Genomic DNA, 21,364 nt, shown 5'->3' on the forward strand with positions numbered 1-21,364 from the left:
GGGCGTGACACATGCAAGCCTGGGTCTCAGGCCTGGTCAGTGAGGGGGGAGACAGACTGTATGGTTTCCCTGTTCTGGTGGGTGCGGGGGGAGTGGTCTGAGCATGGACTCTGGGGTCCTGGGTCAGATCCCAGCTCTGTGGTCAGCCTGCCATGAGACCTTGGGCCAGTCACCCGCCTCCTTTGAGCCAAGCATCCTCACTGTGAGGTGGGGCCCCTGTGAGGGTTTAAATCGAGTAGGACAGGTTGTATGCAATCCCCTAAAACCATCAGATGCTGTATGTTTTTATAACAGCTTTATTGAGATATAACTCATATACAGTACAATTCAAGCATTTAAAGTGTACTATTCACTGGTTTTTAGTGTAGTCATAGGTTGTGCAACCATCACCATAGTCAATTTTAGAACATTTTCATCACTCCAAAAAGAAACCCTTAGCGATCATCCTCCAATCCCCCTCGCCCTCCGCAACACTCATCTGCTTTCTATCTCTGTGGATTTACCTATTCTGGACATTTCATATCAATGGAATCATACACCATGTGGCTTTTGTGTCTGGCATCTTTCACTGAGCATCATGTTTTCAAGGTTCATCCATGTCGTAGCCTGTGTCAGTACTTCGTTCCTTTATATGGCTGAATAGTGTTTCATTGTGTGGAGAGACCACAATTTCTTTATCCATTCATCCGCTGATGGACATTTGGGTTGTTTCCTTCTTTTGGCTATTGTGAATCATGCTGCTATGAGTATTCACATACAAGTTGTCGTGTGGACACATGTGTTCATTTCTCTTTGGTACATAGCTAGGAGAGGAATTGCTGGGTTAAATATTAATAGTAACTCTGTATTTAACATTTTGAGGAACCTCCAAATGGTTTCCATAGTGGCTGCACCATTTTCCATTCCCACCAGCAGTGCGTGAAGGTTCTGATGTCTCCACGTCCTCGTCAGCACTTGTTAGTGTCTCTCTTTTTATTTTAGCCATCCTAGTGGGTGTGAAGTGCTGTCTCATCGTGGCTTTGATTTGCATTTCCTTGATGGCTAATGACGTTGAGCATCTTTTTTTGTGCTTAATGGACATTTTTATACCTTCTTTGGAGAAATGTCTATTCGGATCCTTTGCCCATTTTAAACTGGGTTGTTTGCCTTTTTATCACTGAATTGTAGAAAATGCTGTGTTTTTTCAAAGAGGGGCAAGTACAGGTTGGCAGAGAGGCAGGGTTTGACAGATCTGAGCTGTGTTGGCCACGAGCACAGGAACACACACAGGAGCACACACTTGCTCACACTTATAGGAACTGCATTTGTGCAAACGTAAGTCCAGGCATATGCCCAGGGACACGGGCATGGGGACACATGCAGAGGTACACACGCATGGATGCCTAAACCTGTGTACACCCACGGAGAGCCCACGTGTGGTGTGTCCCACACGTGTGGGCATGAAGCTCAGGTCAGCGACCCTCTGTGTGCTGGGGCCAGGCCTGCCCTCCCGGGACCACGCGTGGGTCCTCTGACATGGTGACTTGGCCATATCAGAGCAGTTATCCTTATTTTGCAAAGTGGGGACATCGAGACATAGAAAGGCCCCTTGATTGGTCCAAGGTCACCCAACTGGCCAATTTTAGGGTCTGGACTTGAACTCGAGGCCTCAGACTCTGAGCCCCTTCTCTGGGGCTTTGACCTCACCTCAGTCATTCCGGAATGTCAGGTCTGGGCTCCCCCACTTCCTGAGCCACTGTGTGACCTTGGGCAGCATGCTGCCCCTCTCTGGGCCTCAGACTCCTTGTAGCGTAGCACTGGATGGTCCCCGAGGCCCTCCCAGCCTCTAGGTTCCAGATCCCCAGCTCCCCTTCTCAGAGGGATCCAAGTGCCTTTCTCACCTTGCCTCCCCAGGCCTGCAGTTAATCAGGTCATTATGAGCTCAATTAGTGCTTTTTGTGGCTTTCTAAAGATAGTGTGCCAGGCCCCTAGGGATGCTAGGAAGTGGCAGGTGGCTTTGAGTGGACACTGAGGAGGGTGTGTGTGCCTGGGGCCTGGGGAGGGCGGGCACAGCCCCCAGCTCTGCCCTGGGAGGGTGAGGGGACCTCTGTTCTGCCCAGGCCCCCGCATGACCCAGGAGCCACATCTGTCCCCTCCAGTCACTGCTCACAAAGATCTGCCTGGTCCCCAGCGTCCTCATCGGGGTCAGGGTGAGGGGACGGCCGGGTGGGCTAGGCCCTGCTGACCCAGGGAGACCCTCTTTCCCTGGGAGTCAGGTCTGGCGGGCACGGAGCAGGGCAGTGGGGGGCGGTTAAGTTTGAATAACCAAGAGCAAAGAGAGAGCAGAGCTGGATGGCCCCTGAGTGGCCAGCGCCTCCGTTTACCCATGGGGCAGTGGTCCCTGAGGGCTTGGCTGTTCTGGATTCATCCAGAATAGGCGTGGAGGGGGCAGCTGGGCAGGCCGACGGGGAGGAGGCTCTGGACCGCACAGAGAGGTGCCTGGGCCTGCCCTGGAGCCCCGCACTGTACCTGCTCTTCCCTGGCCCGCTCAGTATTTGCAGATGCTGAGGGCGATGCCCACTTGTCCTGTTTGCTCTTAGAGCTGCTCCTGGGGCTGTAGGGCAAATGGGGACACAGGCTCAGAGAGGGTTTGTGACTTGCCTGGGGCCGCACAGCAGGTGTGAGAATGCAAGTCCAAGGCTTTCTCACCTGCTTCTCCCTGAGTCTCCCCGTACCTCCCTCTCTGCTTTCCCGAAACCTCGGGCCGGGGGCCCCGCATGGCTAATGGAGCCCACCTTGACCTGTCAGGTGCCAGACGCAGACTGCAGGACCCCGCTGCTGGCTCTGGTGTCTGAGGGTACAGATCCACGCTGGGATGGCTCTGGATCCCAAGAGGGGCCCCCGGGCCTCCCAAGTCCGAAGCGTACCCCCAGGACAGCTGCTGGCCCCAAACAGACCATCCACGCTGCCTTCACCCAACTCCCCACCCTCATCACCGGACAGATCTGGAGCAGCCGCTGTGCTCAGATGGCCATTACTGCTACTGCCTGGAGCAAATCACTTCCCGCCTTTGAGGCTCAGTGTTCCCACCTGTGAGACGGGTCGCATCAAGAGGATCTATTCCGTGGGTGGTCGTGGAGATAAAAGGTGATGAATGCAGTGCGTCCAGCCCCAGCCCTGCTCACATGAAGACTCAGGGAATAATGCTGCAGGGTGGGCGTACCTGGGAGAATCAGACATGGATCCTACCACCACCCCTGCAGCCCGCGGGCACCTGGCAGGAGCCCAGAGGAGGGCCCTCACCCCAGTGGGGCTTCCGGGAGCAGGGGGCCTCCCAGCTGCGTCCAGAGCCTGGGTGAGCTGCAGACACATGGGCACGCAGGCAGGGTTCCCAGCAAAGCGGGGGCCAGCGTCCACCAGGGCAGGCAGCAGGGAACCAGGCTGCTTCTATTCCAGAACAGTGGTGTGGACCAGCTGTTGGACTTGGCCAAGTGGGGCTTGATGGAGTGGTGGGTGGGACGGCTGGGGTCAGGCTTCCAGGGCTTGAGGGCATCTCTGAGGCTTGGGGAGCCATTGATGTTTGCTGGCCAAGGCGCACGGGTTCAAGGGGCTTCTTTCTAAATCTACGCACTGGCTCCTTCTCACCCTGGAGGACACGCAGGCGACACGCCAGGGATTCCAAGCCGGCCCCAGTGGTGATTTGGGGAGGGGCCCGTCTCCTCCCTCCACGTCAGGCACACTGTGACCTGGGGCAAGTAACGAAGCCCTCTGGGTCTGCATCCAGGTCTGTGAAATGGGGCCACGGGGCTGTCGTGAGCATTAAATAAGGTGCACGTGCAGAGTGCGGGCGCGTGGGAACCCCTCCATCCAGGACCCCACCTCATCCTCCTCGGTTCTCCCTAGACTACAACTCTCTCACCGCTTGCCTCCCCCTTGTCTCCATGGTGAGATGAGAGGGTTTGGCTCATTAAAAGCAAATAAAAAAGGAATTAGTGGGAGCGGCAGCCCGGTGAGTAACTGATGAGTAACCGGGTCTGAGCAGAAACCAGGCGGGAGCAGAAAGGCTGGGAGGGAGGGTTCTGTGAAATGCCCTCCAAACACACCGGCCTGGCCTGGGCGCCTGCTGGCCTGCTTGGGGGCGTTAGGACGGAGGACGTGGGAGTCCCCCATCTGGCTGCTGACGGGGAGGGAGAGCGTTTGGGGAAGAAGAGGGTCACGGGCAGCGGCGGGTCCAGGGCCTCCGAGGGCACGCCACACCGTGCTCGCTTAGGCAGGGCTTGGTTGTGGCACCTTTAACGCCGTTGGCCTGGCCTCTTGGTGTGATTACACAACTGGTGGAGATTTCTAACCCCTTGCTGGGCGCCTAGCTTGTGACACGCCCACTCTGAGGCTAGCTCTACCTCCCCAGAGCTCCCAGCCAGCGTTGCCCTGCCGCGAGCGCCCCGCCGCCACTGCACGCCTGGGGTCCACAGATGGTCCAAGTGCAGCATCTCCTCCGCAAGGGGGCTGTGCACACCTCTTCTCCTGCCTCCTCCTGCCCAAGGTCACTGAGCTGCACAGGGGCCAAGCTGGGGGCAGGATGGACTCCGGTGACCCGCGCCCCAGGCCCCGAGTCCCTCCGTCTGCCTCGCTGGGCTTTGATTCCACTGCCTGGGTTCGAGTCCTGCTTCAGCCCCTAACACCTGGTCTCATAACTTCTGTGTGCCTCAGTGTCCTCTCCTGTGAGATGGGAATAAGGACGGAACCTGCCTTGCACGATTGTCGGGACAGTTCGATGAGAACACGTGTTAAGGGTTAGAGGGGTACTGGTGCTGTGACAGCAGGTGAGTGATGGCGTGAGGAGGAGAGAAGCGCAGCTCTGCTAATCCACTTTCTAAACAGTTCCAGGACCCCACCCCTCGTGTAGCCAGAGCGAGCTCCAAGATCCAAATCCTACAGCCTCTTGCCGCAGCACCTGCACAGAAAGTGCCCTCTGCTTCATGGGACATCTCTGGCCACCCACAAGCTGGCTCCCTGGGACCTCGGCCACCTCTTTTCTTATTGCTCTTGATCTCAGACTTGCGCCAGCAACAGAAAGCCGTTTCACACCTCTGCACCTCTGCTCCTGCTCTGTGTGCACCAGGAGTGCGCACCTACCACCTACGCGCCACACAACTATACACTCACACGCTCACATACTCAGACACCGTGTACTCAGTCACACACATCACGTACACACACTCTCACTCATGGGGAGTTAACTCATACTTCTTGGTAAGATTTAAGATGTCACCTCCTGCAGGAAGCCTTCCCTGACTCCACCCCCTGCCCCCCCTTAGAGAGGCAGGTCAGGGCATTCTTGGAGGTTCCATGGTTCCCTGTGCCCCTCCTCGCAGAGCACTGTGGTCCCCTCCTCTCCTGGAATCCCCCCACGAGTTCACCGCTGCTCCCCCGCCCGTGCGCAAGCTTGTCACAGGCCCTGCTGGGCTTGGGTGACACCAAACCAACAGCGAGGAGTTCAGTAACCCACTTCACACCATCCTCTCCCTGTCCCTGTGTCTGTCTGGTGCTCCCGGCTGGTGGCCTGGACGGTGCAGGGACCAGGGCTCCCCGGTGATCCTCCAAGAGCCACTCAGTGTGCTGAGAGAGGCTTCTTACAGAGCGGTGGCAGCAGAGCGGTCCCCGCGCGGGAGGTGGGAAGTGTGGGCAGGAAGGGCCCACCCGGGAGGAGGGGGTGGATGTCCAGCAAGGCCCTGGGAGGGCAGTGCCGCCCTGTGCCCTTTGCAGACCCTTATCTTTCTGGGGAGGAAGGGATGCCCGACACCACCTTCCCGTCAGCTCTTCTCAGAGGATGGAAGTTTCCAGGAAGCTATGGCCCCCTCCGAGACAGCAGAGGCCAACCAAAGCCTCCTCTGCCCTGGGCCCCTGAGACCAGAAGGTCTCACCCTGGTCCTCATCCTGAATGGGAGAAACCCCGGGAACAGGGACCCCAGATAAGTGAGCCCCCCAGGGAACAGGGACCCCACCGAGGGTGAGACCCCCAGGGTAGAGGAACTCACTGATGATGAAGACCACCCCGGGGACAGGGACCCCACCCAGGGTGGGCCCCCCCACCCTGGGGACAGGGACCTCCCTGAGGGTAAGCCCCCCAGGGGAACAGGGATCCCATCTAGGTGAGCCCCCCTCAGCTGGTTGGTGGGTGAGGAGGTGGACCCCAGAGCACATAGTCAGCACCCAGCACAGGGCTGGGCATGCAGTTGGTGCTCAATGGATGTTTATGGAATGGGCCTAACTTGACCCTCCACCCTCTCTCAGACTGGGGGGATGACGCCAGCCCCCAACAACAGGGACAGCACCAAGCACACAGAGGGGCACGCTGGTGCTCGCGGGGCACAAACACAGGGCTTGTGCAAGGATGGGGTCGTGGGTTTCCAGCGGCCACACCTCGCTATTGCTGAGGGCAGTGCGATTCCCGCTCAGCAGAGCTTGGCTTTGGTCCAGTCGACATCACTGAGCTCTGTACCCACAGTGGCAGGTGCTGGGGACCACACAGACCGGGCTGTGGCCCGCAGGGAGCCTCTGTGCTCGTGGGCAAGGTGAGAGGGGCTCAAGAGACTGGGGCCAGGATGGCAGGATGCACAGGCTGGGGGCTGTGGAAAATAAAGAATGAGAGCTGGACCCGCTCATCTGAGGGGCCTTTGACCCGTGTGGAGCTGGCAAGTCCCAGAGGTAGGGCTAACCAGGTGGACAGTGTCGAGAGCAATGAGAGCGTCAGACCTGCCACTGAGGGAGATCGGGCAGCCCGGGCTCCCTTCTGGCTGGTGGTCTGGGAAGGCTGCCTGGAGGAGGAGGCATTGGAACTGGCCTTGGAAAGTTGTTAAAATTTGGGCATGAAGGGGAAGGAAATTACACCAAAAAGACCAGGAACCCTCCAGGAGCATGTGAGCAGCACCGGATTTGAGTTGTTCTGGGTGGCAGATGGGGAGAGGGGGCTGGGGGGTCCAGCTGGACATGGACTTCAGGCTTGGATGGCAGGCCTTCCCTTCTCAGCTCAGGCAGAGGAGAGGGAGGGAAAGTGTGTGTGTGTGTGTGGGGGGGTGCAGAGCTGCACTTTGCACCTGCCTGGAGGGTGGCTGGCGGGTGAGGGAGGTCGGGAGGACCGGCACCCGAGTATGGCAGTTCAGAGGCCCCTGAAGCAGGCAGGGGTGTTGGAGGAGAAGGGAGATTCAGGAGGCCAGGGCCTGGTGATGGGGTGACAGTGGGTGGTTAGAGAGAGAGAGAGACAGACAGATGGCAGCTCTGAGCTGGGGCGATTCTGTCTGGCTCCTGGCTGGTGGGGTGGGTGCCCCCCCAAAAGGATCAGCACAAGTGGCTGGTTCATGCAGAGCAGCGCTGGGAGGCTGACAGAGGCACAGACCCCAAACATCCCCTCCCAGGCCCCCCCCCCCACTGCTGTCTCCCAGGAGGAAACTGGGCCCCTCCAGCCCAGGCTTTCGGGACAGGAAGAGAAGTGTCTTACATGCTGGTGGCAGGGCCGTGGCATGCATGGAGGGGTTCTATCAGCCCCACTTTGCTGAGTGAGAAGCTCAGAGAGGCTAAGGGCTGAGCCCAGGGTCACACAGCCGGCCGGCAGCAGGACCAGGGCCCAGCACTGGGTCCCCTGAGCCCACCGGGCCGGGACCTGCGCGGCTTCACCGTCCGCACCCGTCCCCTCCCCGCAGGGAGCCGTGAGGCCGCCTTCACATACGCCATCACCGCAGCCGGCGTGGCTCACGCCGTCACCGCCGCCTGCAGCCAGGGCAACCTGAGCAACTGCGGGTGCGACCGCGAGAAGCAGGGCTACTACAACCAGGCCGAAGGCTGGAAGTGGGGCGGCTGCTCCGCCGACGTGCGCTACGGCATCGACTTCTCCCGGCGCTTCGTGGACGCCCGCGAGATCAAGAAGAACGCGAGGCGCCTCATGAACCTGCACAACAATGAGGCGGGCAGGAAGGTAGGGCGGGCAGTGGGCGGGGCGGGGCGAGCAGTGGGCGTGGCGGCGCGGGGCGGGCAGGCCTGGGTCAGGCGTGGCGGCCGCGTTACCCAGGGACGGTGTGGACCTGTCGGAGCTTTGCGCTCCTCTCCTAGCGGAGGGAGTTGGTGAACTGAACCCTGAAAGTGCGGGGTGGGTAGTGCTGAGCACAGGCCGTCACTTCTGTCCGTCCCAGCAGCCCGAAGAGGTGGGCCTTACTGTTCCCATTACAGAGGTGTGAAAACTGAGGCTGGGCGTGAAGCGATGCCCGCGGCCCCCAGCTGGAGGGCGGTAGGGGTGAGACAGGGACCCTGTTTGCACACAAGGTGGGAGCCGGGCCTGGCCTGGGACCCAAGGGTGAGGGGAGGCCCCTGGGCCACAGTCCATGTCCCTGCCCTGCTCCTAGAGGGGTCATGCCAATATACGAGGAAAGGCTTCCCGGAGGAGGCGGCCTTTGGCTCAAATTGCTGTGAGAGACTGGAGGAAGGGGTGTTCGCAGGAAGCAGGAACGGAAGGGCAGAAACTGAGCTGGGGGCTCTTGGGCAGCCAGCTTCATGCGTGGTGCGGGACGCAGAGTGGTGGGTGATAACCGAGGACTTTCAAGCCGGGACGCACTGGGGAAGAAGTCAGGGCGAGTCCAGCCCCGCCCCTGGGAGATGAGGGCCCCAGATACTGGGCTGGGAGGAGCGGCCGCCATGGCGGCAAGATGGCCCGAGATAGGGTAGCCAGCCAAGCGGAACGCCTCTGGGTCTGGCTCTCCAGCCCGGGGGGCTGCACCCAGGGCGCCAGGGCCTGAGGGGCTCTGCAGGCTAGGGAGGACTTACCTTTCCAGGCAAAGAGTTGAAAATGCCCTCTGCCCCAGGGCCCAGAGCTGAGCTCATTCATTCTCGCTGCCCCTTCTGTGTGCCAGGCGTTATGCTGGGCGCAGGGAGGAGTGAGACATAGCCTTGGCCGTGGGAGCTCCCACAGCTCCAAATGGGTCCACATGAGGGGAGCAGGGGCCGCACCCAGAAACAGTGAGAGCCCAGGGACCTGAGGGAGGGGTAGCAGTAGCTTCCGGGAGGCAGTGGTGTCCACGTGAGGCCTTGAAGGACGTACCGGAGCCGAGAAGAGCAGAGGCAGAAGGAGCTGGCACTTGCGAGGGGTGGGAGTGGGGGAGGGGTGGGAGTGGGGGAGGGGTGGGGGAGGGGGTACTGCAGATGGTTCCGGCTGGTGGGAGCACGAGGGGTGGTGACACAGGGCCTGAGAAGTAAGCAGGGACCAGCCCCGAATGGGCCTTGAACGCCAGGCCCAGGGTTTGACTTCATCCTGCAGATGCGGAGGTTGCCATGCAGCAGGTGGTTATTAAATTATTGTCAGATGAACACATGAATGAAGAAATGAGTGACAGCCTTTGTCTCCAAGGAGCTCACAGACAGCACGTAGGCCCCATTCTCTAGGCACAGGCAAACAGCGATCTGGGTCTGGGAAGGCAGAGGAAGGAGAGATTCACTTACATGGAGGCACCAGGAGGGCTCCCTGGAGGAGGAGGTGTGTCTGAACTCTCAACTGAACCAGCCTTTGAGCCTCTGCGGTGGCTTAGGTCTTGAGCAGGGACTTTCCCACACCCCTGGGAGGATGGTCTCACTGTCCCCATTTTACACATGGGGACTCGGTGGCAGCAGGGGGTGGGCGGGAGGGGGTCCTGCCAATTGACAGGTGATGAAAAGGCATAAGGGAAATGGAGGCTAGCAGGATTGGGCCCCCAGGGAGACAGGAGGCATGACAACAAGGAGGCTGGTGAAGGGGCCCGGTCCTGCTCAGGGGGATGAGGATGGAAGAGGGTCAGCATGGTGGGGGTTTTGGACTGGGGTGAAGTCATGAACCTGGAAGCCATGAACTGAGGAGAAGGAGATTGTCAGGGGCGGGAAGAGCAGATGGGCAGTGCGAGGGCCCGTCAGGGACAGGGCAGCCCCAGGAAAGGCCTCTAAAGTGGTCAGCAGCCGGGATTGTCCTGCCAGCGCTATCCCCAGCTGTCTGTGAGGCCCTGGCTGACCCGGTCCTTCTGCTGAGTCAGTCTTCCCATCCGCACAGTGGGTGTAATGCACCTTGTGCCCCTCCCCCACTGCCTCTCCAACAGCCTCGACCCTGTGGGGCTGTGAAGCGTGTGTGTGGTCTGAGCCCTTGGAAGAGGCCAACGGTGGTGGCCACACAGTGTCCCCGGGGGCTGATCATGGTGGTAGGGGAGGGTGGGTGTGGCTTTTGAGGCTTCCTAGAGAACTGAGTCCAGACCTTCACTGGTCATCCCAGTGCTGGGGCACCCTGGCCCCATTATAGAGAGGCCAGGCCCACCCCCCCACCCCCTCGGGGCCACGGAGTTCAGCAAGTCACGTGGAGAGGAAGCTGATGATGCCACAGCGAAGTCCCCCAAACTGCGTGGCTTAGAGCAAGAGAAATTGATTCTCTCATAGAGCCAGAGGGCCTAAATCAAGGTGTCGGCAGGGCCGAGCTCCCACCAAGGCTCCAGGGAAAGACCCTTCCTGCCTCTTCCAGCCCCTGGTGGCCCCAGGTGCTCCTTGGCTTGTGGCCGCATCATCCAGTCTCTGCCTCTGTCTTCACATGGCCCCTCCCCTGTGTCTGTGTTCCCTCCTCTTCTGTCTCTTATAAGGAGATGTGTCCTTGGACTTAGGGCCCACCCTGAACCAGGACGATCTCATCTCGAGTCTTACTTACATCTGCAAAGTTCCTATCTCCAAATAAGGTCACCTTCTGAGGTTCTGAGTGGACATGAATTTGGGGGGTACACTCTTTTAGCCCACCCCAGACCGGCACATGGCCCACCGCCTCCCTGGTGGGCCAGGGCTGGACAAGCTGAGCGTGGAGACCTGCTCAACTCCGGGCTCCCTCAGGACTACGGTCCATCAACCCTGTGACTCCCCCTAACTTGACAGTAACTAAGCACTGTCCCCAGAGTGTGGGCCATCCCTTATTCTGTAAAGAATCCCGGTCAGCCCTTTTCTGGAGCTCCCCCATCCACCCCCTCCACTACCTAGGGTGGTGGGGCAGGGGTGAGGCCCAGGGGAGGGGCCCTGCTCAGCCGCCAGCTCCTCTAGGCAGGGTGGGTCACTCTGCACCCTCCCAGGTGGTCTCCTGGGGCAGCGGGACTGGCGCCACCGTCACTGTCGCTCTTATCGTGAGGGCACTGGAGACTGAAACAGCACATTCTTGAATTCTGTGATCACGTCCCAGGAGAGGCTCAGGCCCAGGGGACCCAGCCAAGCGAGGCTTCAGCCCCTTGCTCTGCAAACAGCTGCCCAGTCGCCTTCATCTGCTGACTGTCACACAGGATCTGGCCACACAGGATCTGAACGTGGAGGGAAGGGGTGGAGGGAAGGGGCTCGGGGCAGGTGGGGCAGCTGTTCAGCAGCCGAAGTGGGCATACCGATGGCAGTTAAGCCTGGACCACCTGGCCTGCACAAATGCTAGCCTGGACACTCCTGCCAGGTCTCTGGCCATCACCACCTGTCTGAGGAGGCACCTCCTGGAGGCACCCTGGGGTGGGGTGAGCTGCTTCCCGGGCTGGGGGCTCTGAGAGGGCTATGAATCTGGTCAGCTCCTGGCCCGGGGGCATCACGGCAGGCAGTGTGGCCAGGGCAGGGGAAGCTTCCCTGCCTTGAAGGGTAGATTAATGGAGGGAGGGGCTTTTGGGGGAAGGGGATGGTCCAAGCAAAGATGAACATGGGGCGGGGTTGAAGGAGGGAAAGGAGAGGTCTGAATGGGATGAAGGGGAGACGGGGGAGGGGCTGGAGGCAGAGAAGAGGTCCAGATATACTTTTCCGGGGTGGAGGTCCCACCCTTCACCCAGACCCCCAGACCCGACTTCTGGCCAGTGCCTTCCACCCAAACACCCCACGGCACAGTCACCAAGCCCTGCAATTCCAGTTCTGAATATTCCCCAAACCTGGCCCCTTCCCCTCCTCTGGATACTGGGGCCGGGCCCGCCCCGCCGCGGCCCTCCCATGCTGGAGCATCACCCTTCCCTCTCCTTCCTCCTCCCTTTTCCCCAGCTTCTCCTGTCTCCACCCCGGGACACCCTCCACACAGGAGCAGAGAGCCTCACTCCCCAAACTCCAGGCCACCAGCCTCACGTCATGTTCACTTGGGCCGAATCTTCCCTTCCTTGCTTGCGCCGTACCCCTCCTGGCTCACCCCTCCTCTTTGTCTCATGAGCTCCTACTCCTCCATCAACACCTAGTACAGGCACCACCTACTCCAGGAAGCCCCCCGCCCTAGGCAGCCTCCCCCTCTCACAGTCCGTGCACTTTGCTGCTTTGTGTGTCAGTTTCCTCCTGTTTCCCACCTGGACCGTGAGCCCCGGGGTTCCTCGCCTTGGTCCAGGGCCCCATGTGGTCAGGGCAGGGAAAGTGAGTGGGCAGTAGCCGACACTGTGGATGTTTCTCTCTTTCTTTCATTTGTTCATTCATTGAGGGTCAGGGCTGGGAAAGTGAGTGGGCAGTAGCCGACACCGTGGATGTTTCTCTCTTTCTCTCATTTGTTCATTCATTCATTCATTCACTGAGGGTCAGGGCTGGGGTTCTGGACCAGGGGGCAGAGGGTGGCCAAGACCCTGTAGGGCTGGGCTGTCACAATGAGGCCAGCGGGAGCCCGGACAGCTGACAAATGGCCCTTGTGCAGTCGTGGGGCGGCAGCTAATGATTCCCCATCTTTAATCAGGCCTGGCTGGCAGGGCCTTTTCGATCCGGGTAAATGAGTGCCTGGGGTCAGGGCTGGCTCTGGGAATTGGCTTTCCAGGGTCAAGGAGGGAGGCCCAAGGAAAACACGGCTGCACCCATCACGGGCCCTCGGGGAGCGGGAGAGAAAGAACAACACTGGTCGGAGGGCGGCTTCCCAGCAGACGGCACGCCCGGGCCTCACTGATCCATGCACTCACCTCCCGCCCGCCCCCACTCTGTCCTTCAGCAAAGGTGTACAGAGCTCCGTGTGCGTGCCAGGCTTTCACTGAACAGCCACTTATTAAGCGCCGACTGCATGCCACGGCCTACACCAGGCACGAGGGTGCGTAGTGGAAGAGACAGGGGTGGGGGATCCACACTTACTAAGCACCTGCTGTTGCTGGACCTGGTACCAACAAGAGGCGCCTCCTCCAGCCTGGATGGGTGCATGCACCAACTTCTCCACCTGCCACTCTGTGACTGGCAGGGAGTCCCATGGCCCCCTGAGCCTCAGTTTCCTCATCAGTGCATTGACCTGCAGCTCCCGTAAGAATTTAGTGAAACACATTTGACAAATGTACGCCATGCTCTGCCGAGTTCTGAATATTCTCACTGGACCCTCACAAGGCCCTATGCGGTAGGGACCTATGGTCAGCAGCCCCATTTAATGGATGAGGAGACTGAGGCTCTGGGAGGAGGAAACACTGACCGTGTGGTCACACAGCGGGAGGTGGGGAGCCGGGTCCAGGTCTGGAGGAGGCCAGGGTGGGAGGGAGCGGGGAGGCCCCGGCCCTCCACCCACACCGAGCCTGCCCCGTGGCCCGCAGGTCCTGGAGGAGCGCATGAAGCTGGAGTGCAAGTGCCACGGCGTGTCCGGCTCGTGCACCACCAAGACGTGCTGGACCACGCTGCCCAAGTTCCGCGAGGTGGGCCACCTGCTCAAGGAGAAGTACAACGTGGCGGTGCAGGTGGAGGTGGTGCGGGCCAGCCGCCTGCGGCAGCCCACCTTCCTGCGCATCAAGCAGCTGCGCAGCTACCAGAAGCCCATGGAGACGGACCTGGTGTACATCGAGAAGTCGCCCAACTACTGCGAGGAGGACGCGGCCACGGGCAGCGTGGGCACCCAGGGCCGCCTGTGCAACCGCACCTCGCCCGGCGCGGATGGCTGCGACACCATGTGCTGCGGCCGCGGCTACAACACCCACCAGTACACCAAGGTCTGGCAGTGCAACTGCAAGTTCCACTGGTGCTGCTTCGTCAAGTGCAACACGTGCAGCGAGCGCACCGAGGTCTTCACCTGCAAGTGAGCGGCTCCTCCCCGCCCCGCGGCCCCGCCCCCCGCCCCGCGGCCCCGCCCCGCGGCCCCGCCCGCCGTGTTTTGCACTTGTGCTCCCGGCCGGGCCCGCGGGCAGAGGTGGGTGGAGAAGGTGGGAGCTCCGCGGGCGGGCGGGCGCGGCAGAGCTCCCCCGGGGCCGGTCACCCTGTCCTTGCCCCCCAGGGGCTCCCTCCTGCCATTCCTGTCCCCTCCCGTGGCAGAACAGTGCCCATCACCTGGCCCAGAGGGTGAGGCCCATGGCATGAGTGTCCCCGAGGGGCCCAGTGAATTTTTTTTCTTTTCTCCGGGAGAGTGAACCCCAAGGACACCCACATACCCCGGAAAGCAAAGCGACAAGACTCTGAGTGTCCTCCGCCGCCTGGTGGTATGGACACGGAAAGACTGTCCCAGGCCGCCTCAGTCACTGGGCTCCAGGGTGGTTTGGGCAAATGTTGACAAAAATTATTTATGTTTTCTTAGTATCAGAAGAGGATTTTAGCACTAAGGCATAGCCGGTCCTAACTCCATACTCCGTGTTAGCTCATCCCCTTGCTGCCCTCTGCTTCCTCTTCTGGCCCCTGGGTACCCTCGGGAGCATCCCTGTGTATGGCCCTGTCCCTGGGGAGGTGGCGGTGCATGTGGTCCCCATGTGAGCTGGGCAGGGGCTTGGTGGCTGACATGGCCAAGACGGCCTCTGAGCAGAGCCACGGACAGGAACCTCTGGCCCTTTCTTTCCTTCTTTTGAAAATCAGCTCTAGCACATCGAAATGTCACCCACGTCAGGTTCCAGGAGTGCTGCATCCCCTCCCTAATGCTGTTGCTCTTCTGGTCCCCCGCCAGCCTGACACCCCCTAGTTTACAGAGCCCCCTCCCACCCTGGAACCAGCCAGACCCCCAGGACAGCGCTGTGCCGGGGCAAGCTGGTGGGAAGGGGGATAGTTCAGGGGTGTTTGCCTTATTTGACAGATGGGGACACTGAGGCCCAGAATGGCTCAAGCACTAGCCAGAGACCCCAAGGCCATGAGTGGAGGCTCTCGCCTTGGCTCAGGCCTCCTCACCCTGAAGGACGCGTTCTGGGGATGCCCAGGGTGAGGGGCAGCCCCCATGCCTTGAAAAATCTGGCCGTGCTCTTCCCCCCGCTGCCAGCCTCACCGGGGTCCACGCCCCGCCTCGAGGTGCCTTTGAGAGTTTCTCCTGTGGTCTTCTTGCCCGGTCCTTGTCCTTTCGCCCTGGCCCCGATGCTGAGAAAACTCGGATAGGGCGTTGCTCCGCTGGGTTCCCACCTGCTGTGCCAGCAGATGCCTGCCCTCCAGACATTCCCCCGTGGTCCCCATACCACGCAGACCCTCCCTTGAGGTCCGAATCACCCCGAAACCTGGGAGACGGGCATGGAAAGGGGTCCTGCTTGGTTTTAAACTGTGTGTGGGGTAGGGAGAGATTGGGGGCCAGGGACTTGGCACTGGACGTGTCCTCTGGCAATATTCCCACCCACCTTGGGGAGACTGAGGCACAACTTGTCCGGGCCCAGAAAGGCTGGTGTGCACCTGCTTCTGGCGCACCACTGCCCATACACTTGTCCCTGCTCTGAATTTAGGGTGTTTTCTCGCAGAAACCCGTGGAAATGTGTCTTCAGGCTACTGACCAGCCAAGTGGGCCGGACATTAGCCTGGGGTGAGTGACCCTGGGCCCTGGCCCTGGCGTCCACCCTGCCTGCCCCGATGATGCCAGGACGCTCCACCAACAGCGGCTGTCCTGAGAGCTTCCAGGCCACTGTGAATGCCCCCCAGTCCCCTTCCCCCCCCATCCTGGGTCCCAGGACACCCCCGAGTCCACAGGCCTAGCATCTTCTGCCAAGGAACCTGGTTAACTTATATTGTTATATAGCGTCGAAATGTCTATAGTGTCTTTTAAATTATTGTGACCTACACTGGGTACTGGGGGGCAGGGGGGATGGCCGCGCTGTCCCCAAGCCAGGCTCCTCCTTCTGCTTGAAACAGACCCTTGGACCCTTGGGGCCCCTGATGCCACCAAGTCATGCGCACTGTCCCTCGGCTACGAGGTGCTGCCACCGAGACCCCGCCGTCCCCTAGCAGTCTGTCAGCAGCAACCCTTCCCTTGGGTGGGGGTGGGGTGTCAGCGTGGCCCAGGCAGGGACGGTGGTGGCCGAGGTGCTGCGTGTCTCCGCAGTGCCCTCACTTCAGGAGAGCCACCGGGGTTCTGATGGGCTGTGTCTGGCCTCCCCGAGAGGGGAGCGCTCGGCTCCAATAAAGCTGGAATCAGAGAAGTGAGTGTGCGGAGTCTCTGCAGCTCTTGCTCCGGGGGGTCGGGAGACGCCTGAGCTGCCCACCGAGGACGAGCCCAGCCCCGCTCCCCGTCAGCCCGCATGCGGCCCCCGCTTCTGACTTCCTCGCCCCTCTGTGCGGGCTGGGCTGGCGCCGTGCGAGGGGAGGGGCTTGTCGTGCCGAACCCTCCAGGAACCTTTAGCCTGTCCCCATCTCGCAAGGGCCACTGGTGAGAGCTGGACACAGACTCAGGCCTCCCTAGACAGCGTGGGTCAGGCCGCAGGGACAGGAGGGCCGGGGCCCGGTGCCGAGCCGACTCGGGCTGGGGGGCTGTGTGCTGCTCTCAGGAGAAGCGGGGGCCTGGGGGTGGGTGACCCGCAGCCAGGAGGCCCTGGGCCCATCTGACTCCCTCGGTGCCTCCTTCCCCTTCCAACCCCAGGAGGGGTCTGTCCCCAGGGTCCCTGCGGGTCTGTCCAGTGGTATCCGGTGGGTTTTGACTCCAGTGCCCCCCTGGGGTGCTCCTGGCCCTCTCCACGTGTGGGAAGGCAGTCCAAGGTCCCTGGGAGCTCAGCGGCCCCTGGCTGGCCACCAGGCCTTGCTGCTTCTCCCCAGAGGCCCGGCCTCCGCCCGCGGTAACTAACCGTGTGAGCAGGGAGGATGAATGGCATTCCTGCTGAGGGCCGGAAGGCATGTGGTGGGGCCGGTTTGGCCACTGCCCGCTGTCCCGGCAGCCTGGCATCAGGCAGAACCACTGATCAAACAGCCCCCGTCTGCCTGGGTACCCACAGAGCCTGGCCCCAGACCCAGATCCCTGCGGAGGGGCCACCAGGTGGGCTTTTGGAGGAGGACGCGCCCCTCCAGGGGGAGACAGGAGAGCGCCCTGGGTCTGGAGTCCAAGTCCTGTCCCTCCCGCCCCCCAACCCGGGGCACGGCAGCCTGTGGTGCGCCCCCCCCCCCCAGAAGGCCTCAGTTTCCCCATGTGGCAGCCGGAGGTGGCCGGGGCCAGGACTCGGGGGTCAACAGGCTTTGTGGGGCCTGAGCCAGGCCTGGGCCGGGGGGTTGGGGGCTGGTTGGCAGGGGGCCCCTGCTCCCCACAAGACGGTAAGCAAATCCGTGGTGGCGGCTGCAGCGGAACGCCAGGGTCCGGCTACTCCCACAGGGCCAGGAATGAGGAAAGAGCTCCGAGAATGCCACGGCCCCGGTGCCCAGACTGTACTTATTTCTTGGCTACGGTTCAACCCCAGCCCCGGCCTCCCAGGGCCGCCCAGCACATCCTCCAAGGGGCCCTGCCCGAGGCTTCGAGCCCACACTGCCTGGCCCAGCCTGGGAGCCCCCCTGACCCTCAGCCCCAGGCTCCACCTCTGAGGCTACTATTTCAGAAGCATTTCTCCAGGCGGCCCTGCACCCCCAGCACAGTGGCTCATTGCCCCAGAGTGACACCTGTGCCCCCGTGGCTCTGGCCCATCTCTCTCTGCTGGCCCCGGGCATGCCGGGTGCCATCCTGCCTCTGAATTTGCCTGGGATGCACCTTCCCCAGGCTTGCCTTCCCTTTGTGCCCGAGAGAGCACGGAATCACCGAGGCAGGAGCGGTCATGTGGGCTTCCCTGAGTAGGATTTGGGGACACTAGCAGGGGGAGCCTGGAGTTTTGGGCGCACGTCTCCATCACCCATTCATTCATTCATTCACTTGTTCATTCACTCATTCAGGCTTGCTGGAGGCCAGGCCCTGGTCTGGCCCCGGGGGGAAGGGTGGTTCAAGCCTGGCCTTGACCTCCAGGGGCTCCAGGTCTTCGCTCCACTCCTGCCTTAAGCAGGCAGCCCATTCTGGGGGTGCAACTGCGGACTGACGCAGCCTGGGAGATGGAAAGCGCTTTGGACTGGCTCTTCCACACCTCTGAGCCTCCATTTCCCCCTCTGTAGAATAGACACAGAGGAGCTAGCTCTGTCCAGCCAGGCTGGGGTTCCCTCTTTTCTCTGTCTGGAGGACGCTCCTGCCCACACTTTGCTCTCAGGCCGAGCTTTTTCATTGAGGTCTCTCACGCTATTTCCCCTACAGGCTGTCCACTCAGCTGCTGTCTAGTGGCCAGAGCTCACAGGGGGCCCTGTGGCCATGGTGGGCAGAGGCTCTCTCCTTGCTGTGGCCTTTGAAGTCCTTCCTGACCCTCTGTCTCATCTCCTACAGCCCGAGGCCCCCCACACAAAGCCCCCGGCCCTGCCAGCAAGCTTCCCCTCCCCAGAGCTGCCCACAGCCTCTGCCCAGCCTTTGTGCCAGCTGTGCCTTCTGCGATGGATGCTGTTTCTTCTGCCATCCCTTGCCCACACCCCTCTTCCCTATAACGCCCCCCCTTCCCCAACAAGCTCGCTGGGGCTTCTGTCCTCCCTCACCCTCCATCTCAGCTCTTGTCCTCATGGGCAGAGGTCTCATTGCTGGGACCACCCCCCGCCCCCAGCAGGCTGAGGGCCCTTGGAAGTGAGCAGGCCTGTGGAATACTGAATAGCTCCCTCCACCACGCCAGCCGCTGGGTCTGGTCCACGGTTACCCATAACCTTCACAACACCCCTTTCCCAGATAGGTCAGTGCTAACTCTATTTTATAGATAGGAAAACTGAGGCACAGAGAATACAGTATTCGGTCCAAGGTCATCCAGCTGGTGAGGGGCAGAACCGGGGTTTGAACTCAGGTGTCTCCTGGCATCTTACTTACACCCAATTCATATGCCAACTGCCACGAGGGGAAACTGAGGCCCCGGGGCCTTGTCCAAGGCCTCACAGAGATGAGTGGGAAGAGAATGGCTGAGGCAGGTCTCAGGGAGGAGATGACAGCAACTCACTCTTCACCGAGCACAGAACAGGGAAGACAGGGCTAAAAAGCAGCAGGCAGGATCTGGGTTAGATACCTGGGTGAACTACATAACTCCTAGAGCCGGGAGGTGGGGAGGGGTCAGGAGGGCCGGTTGTGGGCCTGGTGAAGGGAAAAGGGGCAGGTGACCTGGGTTGGGTGGGCCTGGGGCGGCAGAGCTGTGGTCTAGGGGGCCCGAGGGGCCCAGGAGGGGGACGAGAGGTGAGTGGGGACTGAAGCTCCTGACACTCAGGCAAATGGGAAGTTGTGAGGTCCCCTGAGCAGAGCACGTCCCCCAGGAGGCATGGCGCTGGGGCAGGGCCCCCCGGGAGCCAGGAGGTTCAGCTGAACATGACCTTGGACCTCACCTGCTGCCGTCCCTGCCCTTCCCTCCTCTTGGTCGGAGCTTGCGCCCACCTTCCTTCTCTGATGCCCCCGCCTGCTCATCAGGTCCTTGGTCGTGTAGGACCTGGGGACTCAGCTGCGTGACCTGGGCATCCCAGGACTCTTGGGAATCAGAACTTGTAGGTCTCAGAGCGCGCAGGGAGTCGCAGGCCTGGCACCCACAGCAGTGCCCAGAGGTCTGGGAGGTGGGCAGGTGGTCCACCAAATGCACTGGTGAAGGGGGTTCAGGGCCCACGTGCAGCCTCCCCTGGGCGGGCACTGCTCCTAGGGTGCCAGGGGTGAGCAGCGCCCGAACCAGAGCTGCCTGGCCAGCCCCCCTGGCTGGCCTGTCCTCTTGTGGGCCACATGCCTCTCTGAGCACAGCTGGAAGCCTGCAGCCACCTGGGATGCTGTAGAACGGCTGCCCCCGCAGCCTCGCAAGGAAGCAGCCAGATGCAGGCAGCGTAGGCCCAGGATCAGGAGTCCTCTTACTCCACCTGCAGGCAGAGGCCAGGGGCCGGCAGGGCAGCCAGGCTGAGACGCCCTCCAGGTGCTGGACACAGGTGGCCTCGCTCGTCCCCCGTGGGTGGCCAGCCCACCCACCCTGAGGCCCAAGGGTGGCCTCTAGGACTCCACTCCTTCCAGACTAGCCTAGTGTGGGGTCTCGCTGGTAACGCTGGGCAGGACTCCCGTGGAGGCCTCTCCAGGGGTCTGCAGCTCGGGAAGCTGGGCCGCAGCTGGGGCCACTCTGCTGCTCCGCTGGGTACTGCGTCCCCCCAGCCCCAGAGTGGGCTGGGGGACTTTGCCCAAGTCCCTCCCCTGGTTTCTGGCTCAAACCCTCACTTCTGGTTCCTGAGCCCCTCTTTTTCCACCAAGCAGGACGGGATGGTGCGTCCACCCCTCCCCACATTCCTTTGTCCCCTCATCCATCACCGCTCATCTCCTCGGGGCCCGGAGCTTGGCTGGGCATGGTGGGGTCCCAGAAATGAGTCTGAAATGAGGTCCTCCCTTAAAAGCCCCAGGCCAGGATGGGGGGGACAGAAGGATGAACAACAGGTGCCTTCAGTGCCCCCCCCCGCCGCCCCCCGCCGCCCGCCATCCATCCCCGAGGCTGCAGCGGAGGGAGGAGGGGCTGGGAGTGCAGAGGAGCAGGGAACCGACCTGGGGCGGGGGTGGGGGGTGGGGGTGGGGCGGGACGTGGGGGTGGGGCGGGACGTGGGGTTGACGGCAAAGCTTCCCGGAGGAGTGGCCTCTAGGCTGAGGCCGCAAAGGAAAGGAAGGAAAAGGAGGGGTCGGGAGGGAGGCAGGAGGAAAAGAGATGCTTCAGGGTCAGCAGCGGAGGTGAGTGAGGGTCTAGGGTGGGACCTGGAGCATGGAGTGTACGGGGGCTGGGCAGTGGGGAGAGTGGAGCTTGGAGAGCTGCCCCACCACTGATAAGGTTCCGGAAGTTTCTGGAAGGACAGAAGAGAACCTTGCCCTTGAGTCTCATGGTTTCCAGCTTTTGTCAGGAACTCTCACTCCCTGCTCCTCCTTGCCCCGGGGCCAACGTGGTCCCTGTGCCTTCTGGGCAAAGCCAGCTGGCTTCCCTGACACCGAGGCTGCAATCTACAGCGCCCCCATTCCATAAAGAAGTCTCTCAAACAAGAGTCATCGGCTGGGAGGGGTGTGGGGAGGAGGCCTGGGCACTGGGGGCCTTCCTGAAGCCACTCTGCCCGCCTCCCCACCTTGGCTGGGCCTGGAGACCGGGCTGTCCGTTGCCGTCTTTGGCTAGCTGCTCATCAGATCCAGGATGGGCCCAGCTGCTTGAGCTCCCCTTGCCTCCCGCTTTGAGCTACCAAGGCTGATGCCAAGACTTTGAGCTTC

At 61.4% G+C, this 21,364-nt stretch overlaps 1 protein-coding gene across 4 annotated transcripts in view; it reads left to right on the forward strand.

Annotated features, from left to right (window-relative positions):
• Positions 1-16,280, forward strand: part of WNT7B (Wnt family member 7B) — a 51,502-nt gene extending 35,222 nt beyond the window's left edge. For 2 of the 4 annotated variants that reach the window (XM_061205706.1, XM_061205705.1), the window contains exons 3-5: positions 7,680-7,951; positions 13,509-13,984; positions 15,606-16,280. In XM_061205706.1, the coding sequence (XP_061061689.1) occupies positions 7,680-7,951; positions 13,509-13,984; positions 15,606-15,675 (818 nt within the window). In that variant the 3' untranslated portion in view covers positions 15,676-16,280. Of the gene's footprint in view, positions 1-7,679; positions 7,952-13,508 lie in introns of all 4 variants that reach the window. The other 2 variants (XM_061205708.1, XM_061205707.1) reach the window with 1 other exon arrangement.
• The last annotated feature ends 5,084 nt before the right edge of the window (positions 16,281-21,364 follow it).

This window comes from Eubalaena glacialis, chromosome 11, assembly GCF_028564815.1.
Source record: "Eubalaena glacialis isolate mEubGla1 chromosome 11, mEubGla1.1.hap2.+ XY, whole genome shotgun sequence".
In the NCBI taxonomy this organism is placed as follows: domain Eukaryota; kingdom Metazoa; phylum Chordata; class Mammalia; order Artiodactyla; family Balaenidae; genus Eubalaena; species Eubalaena glacialis.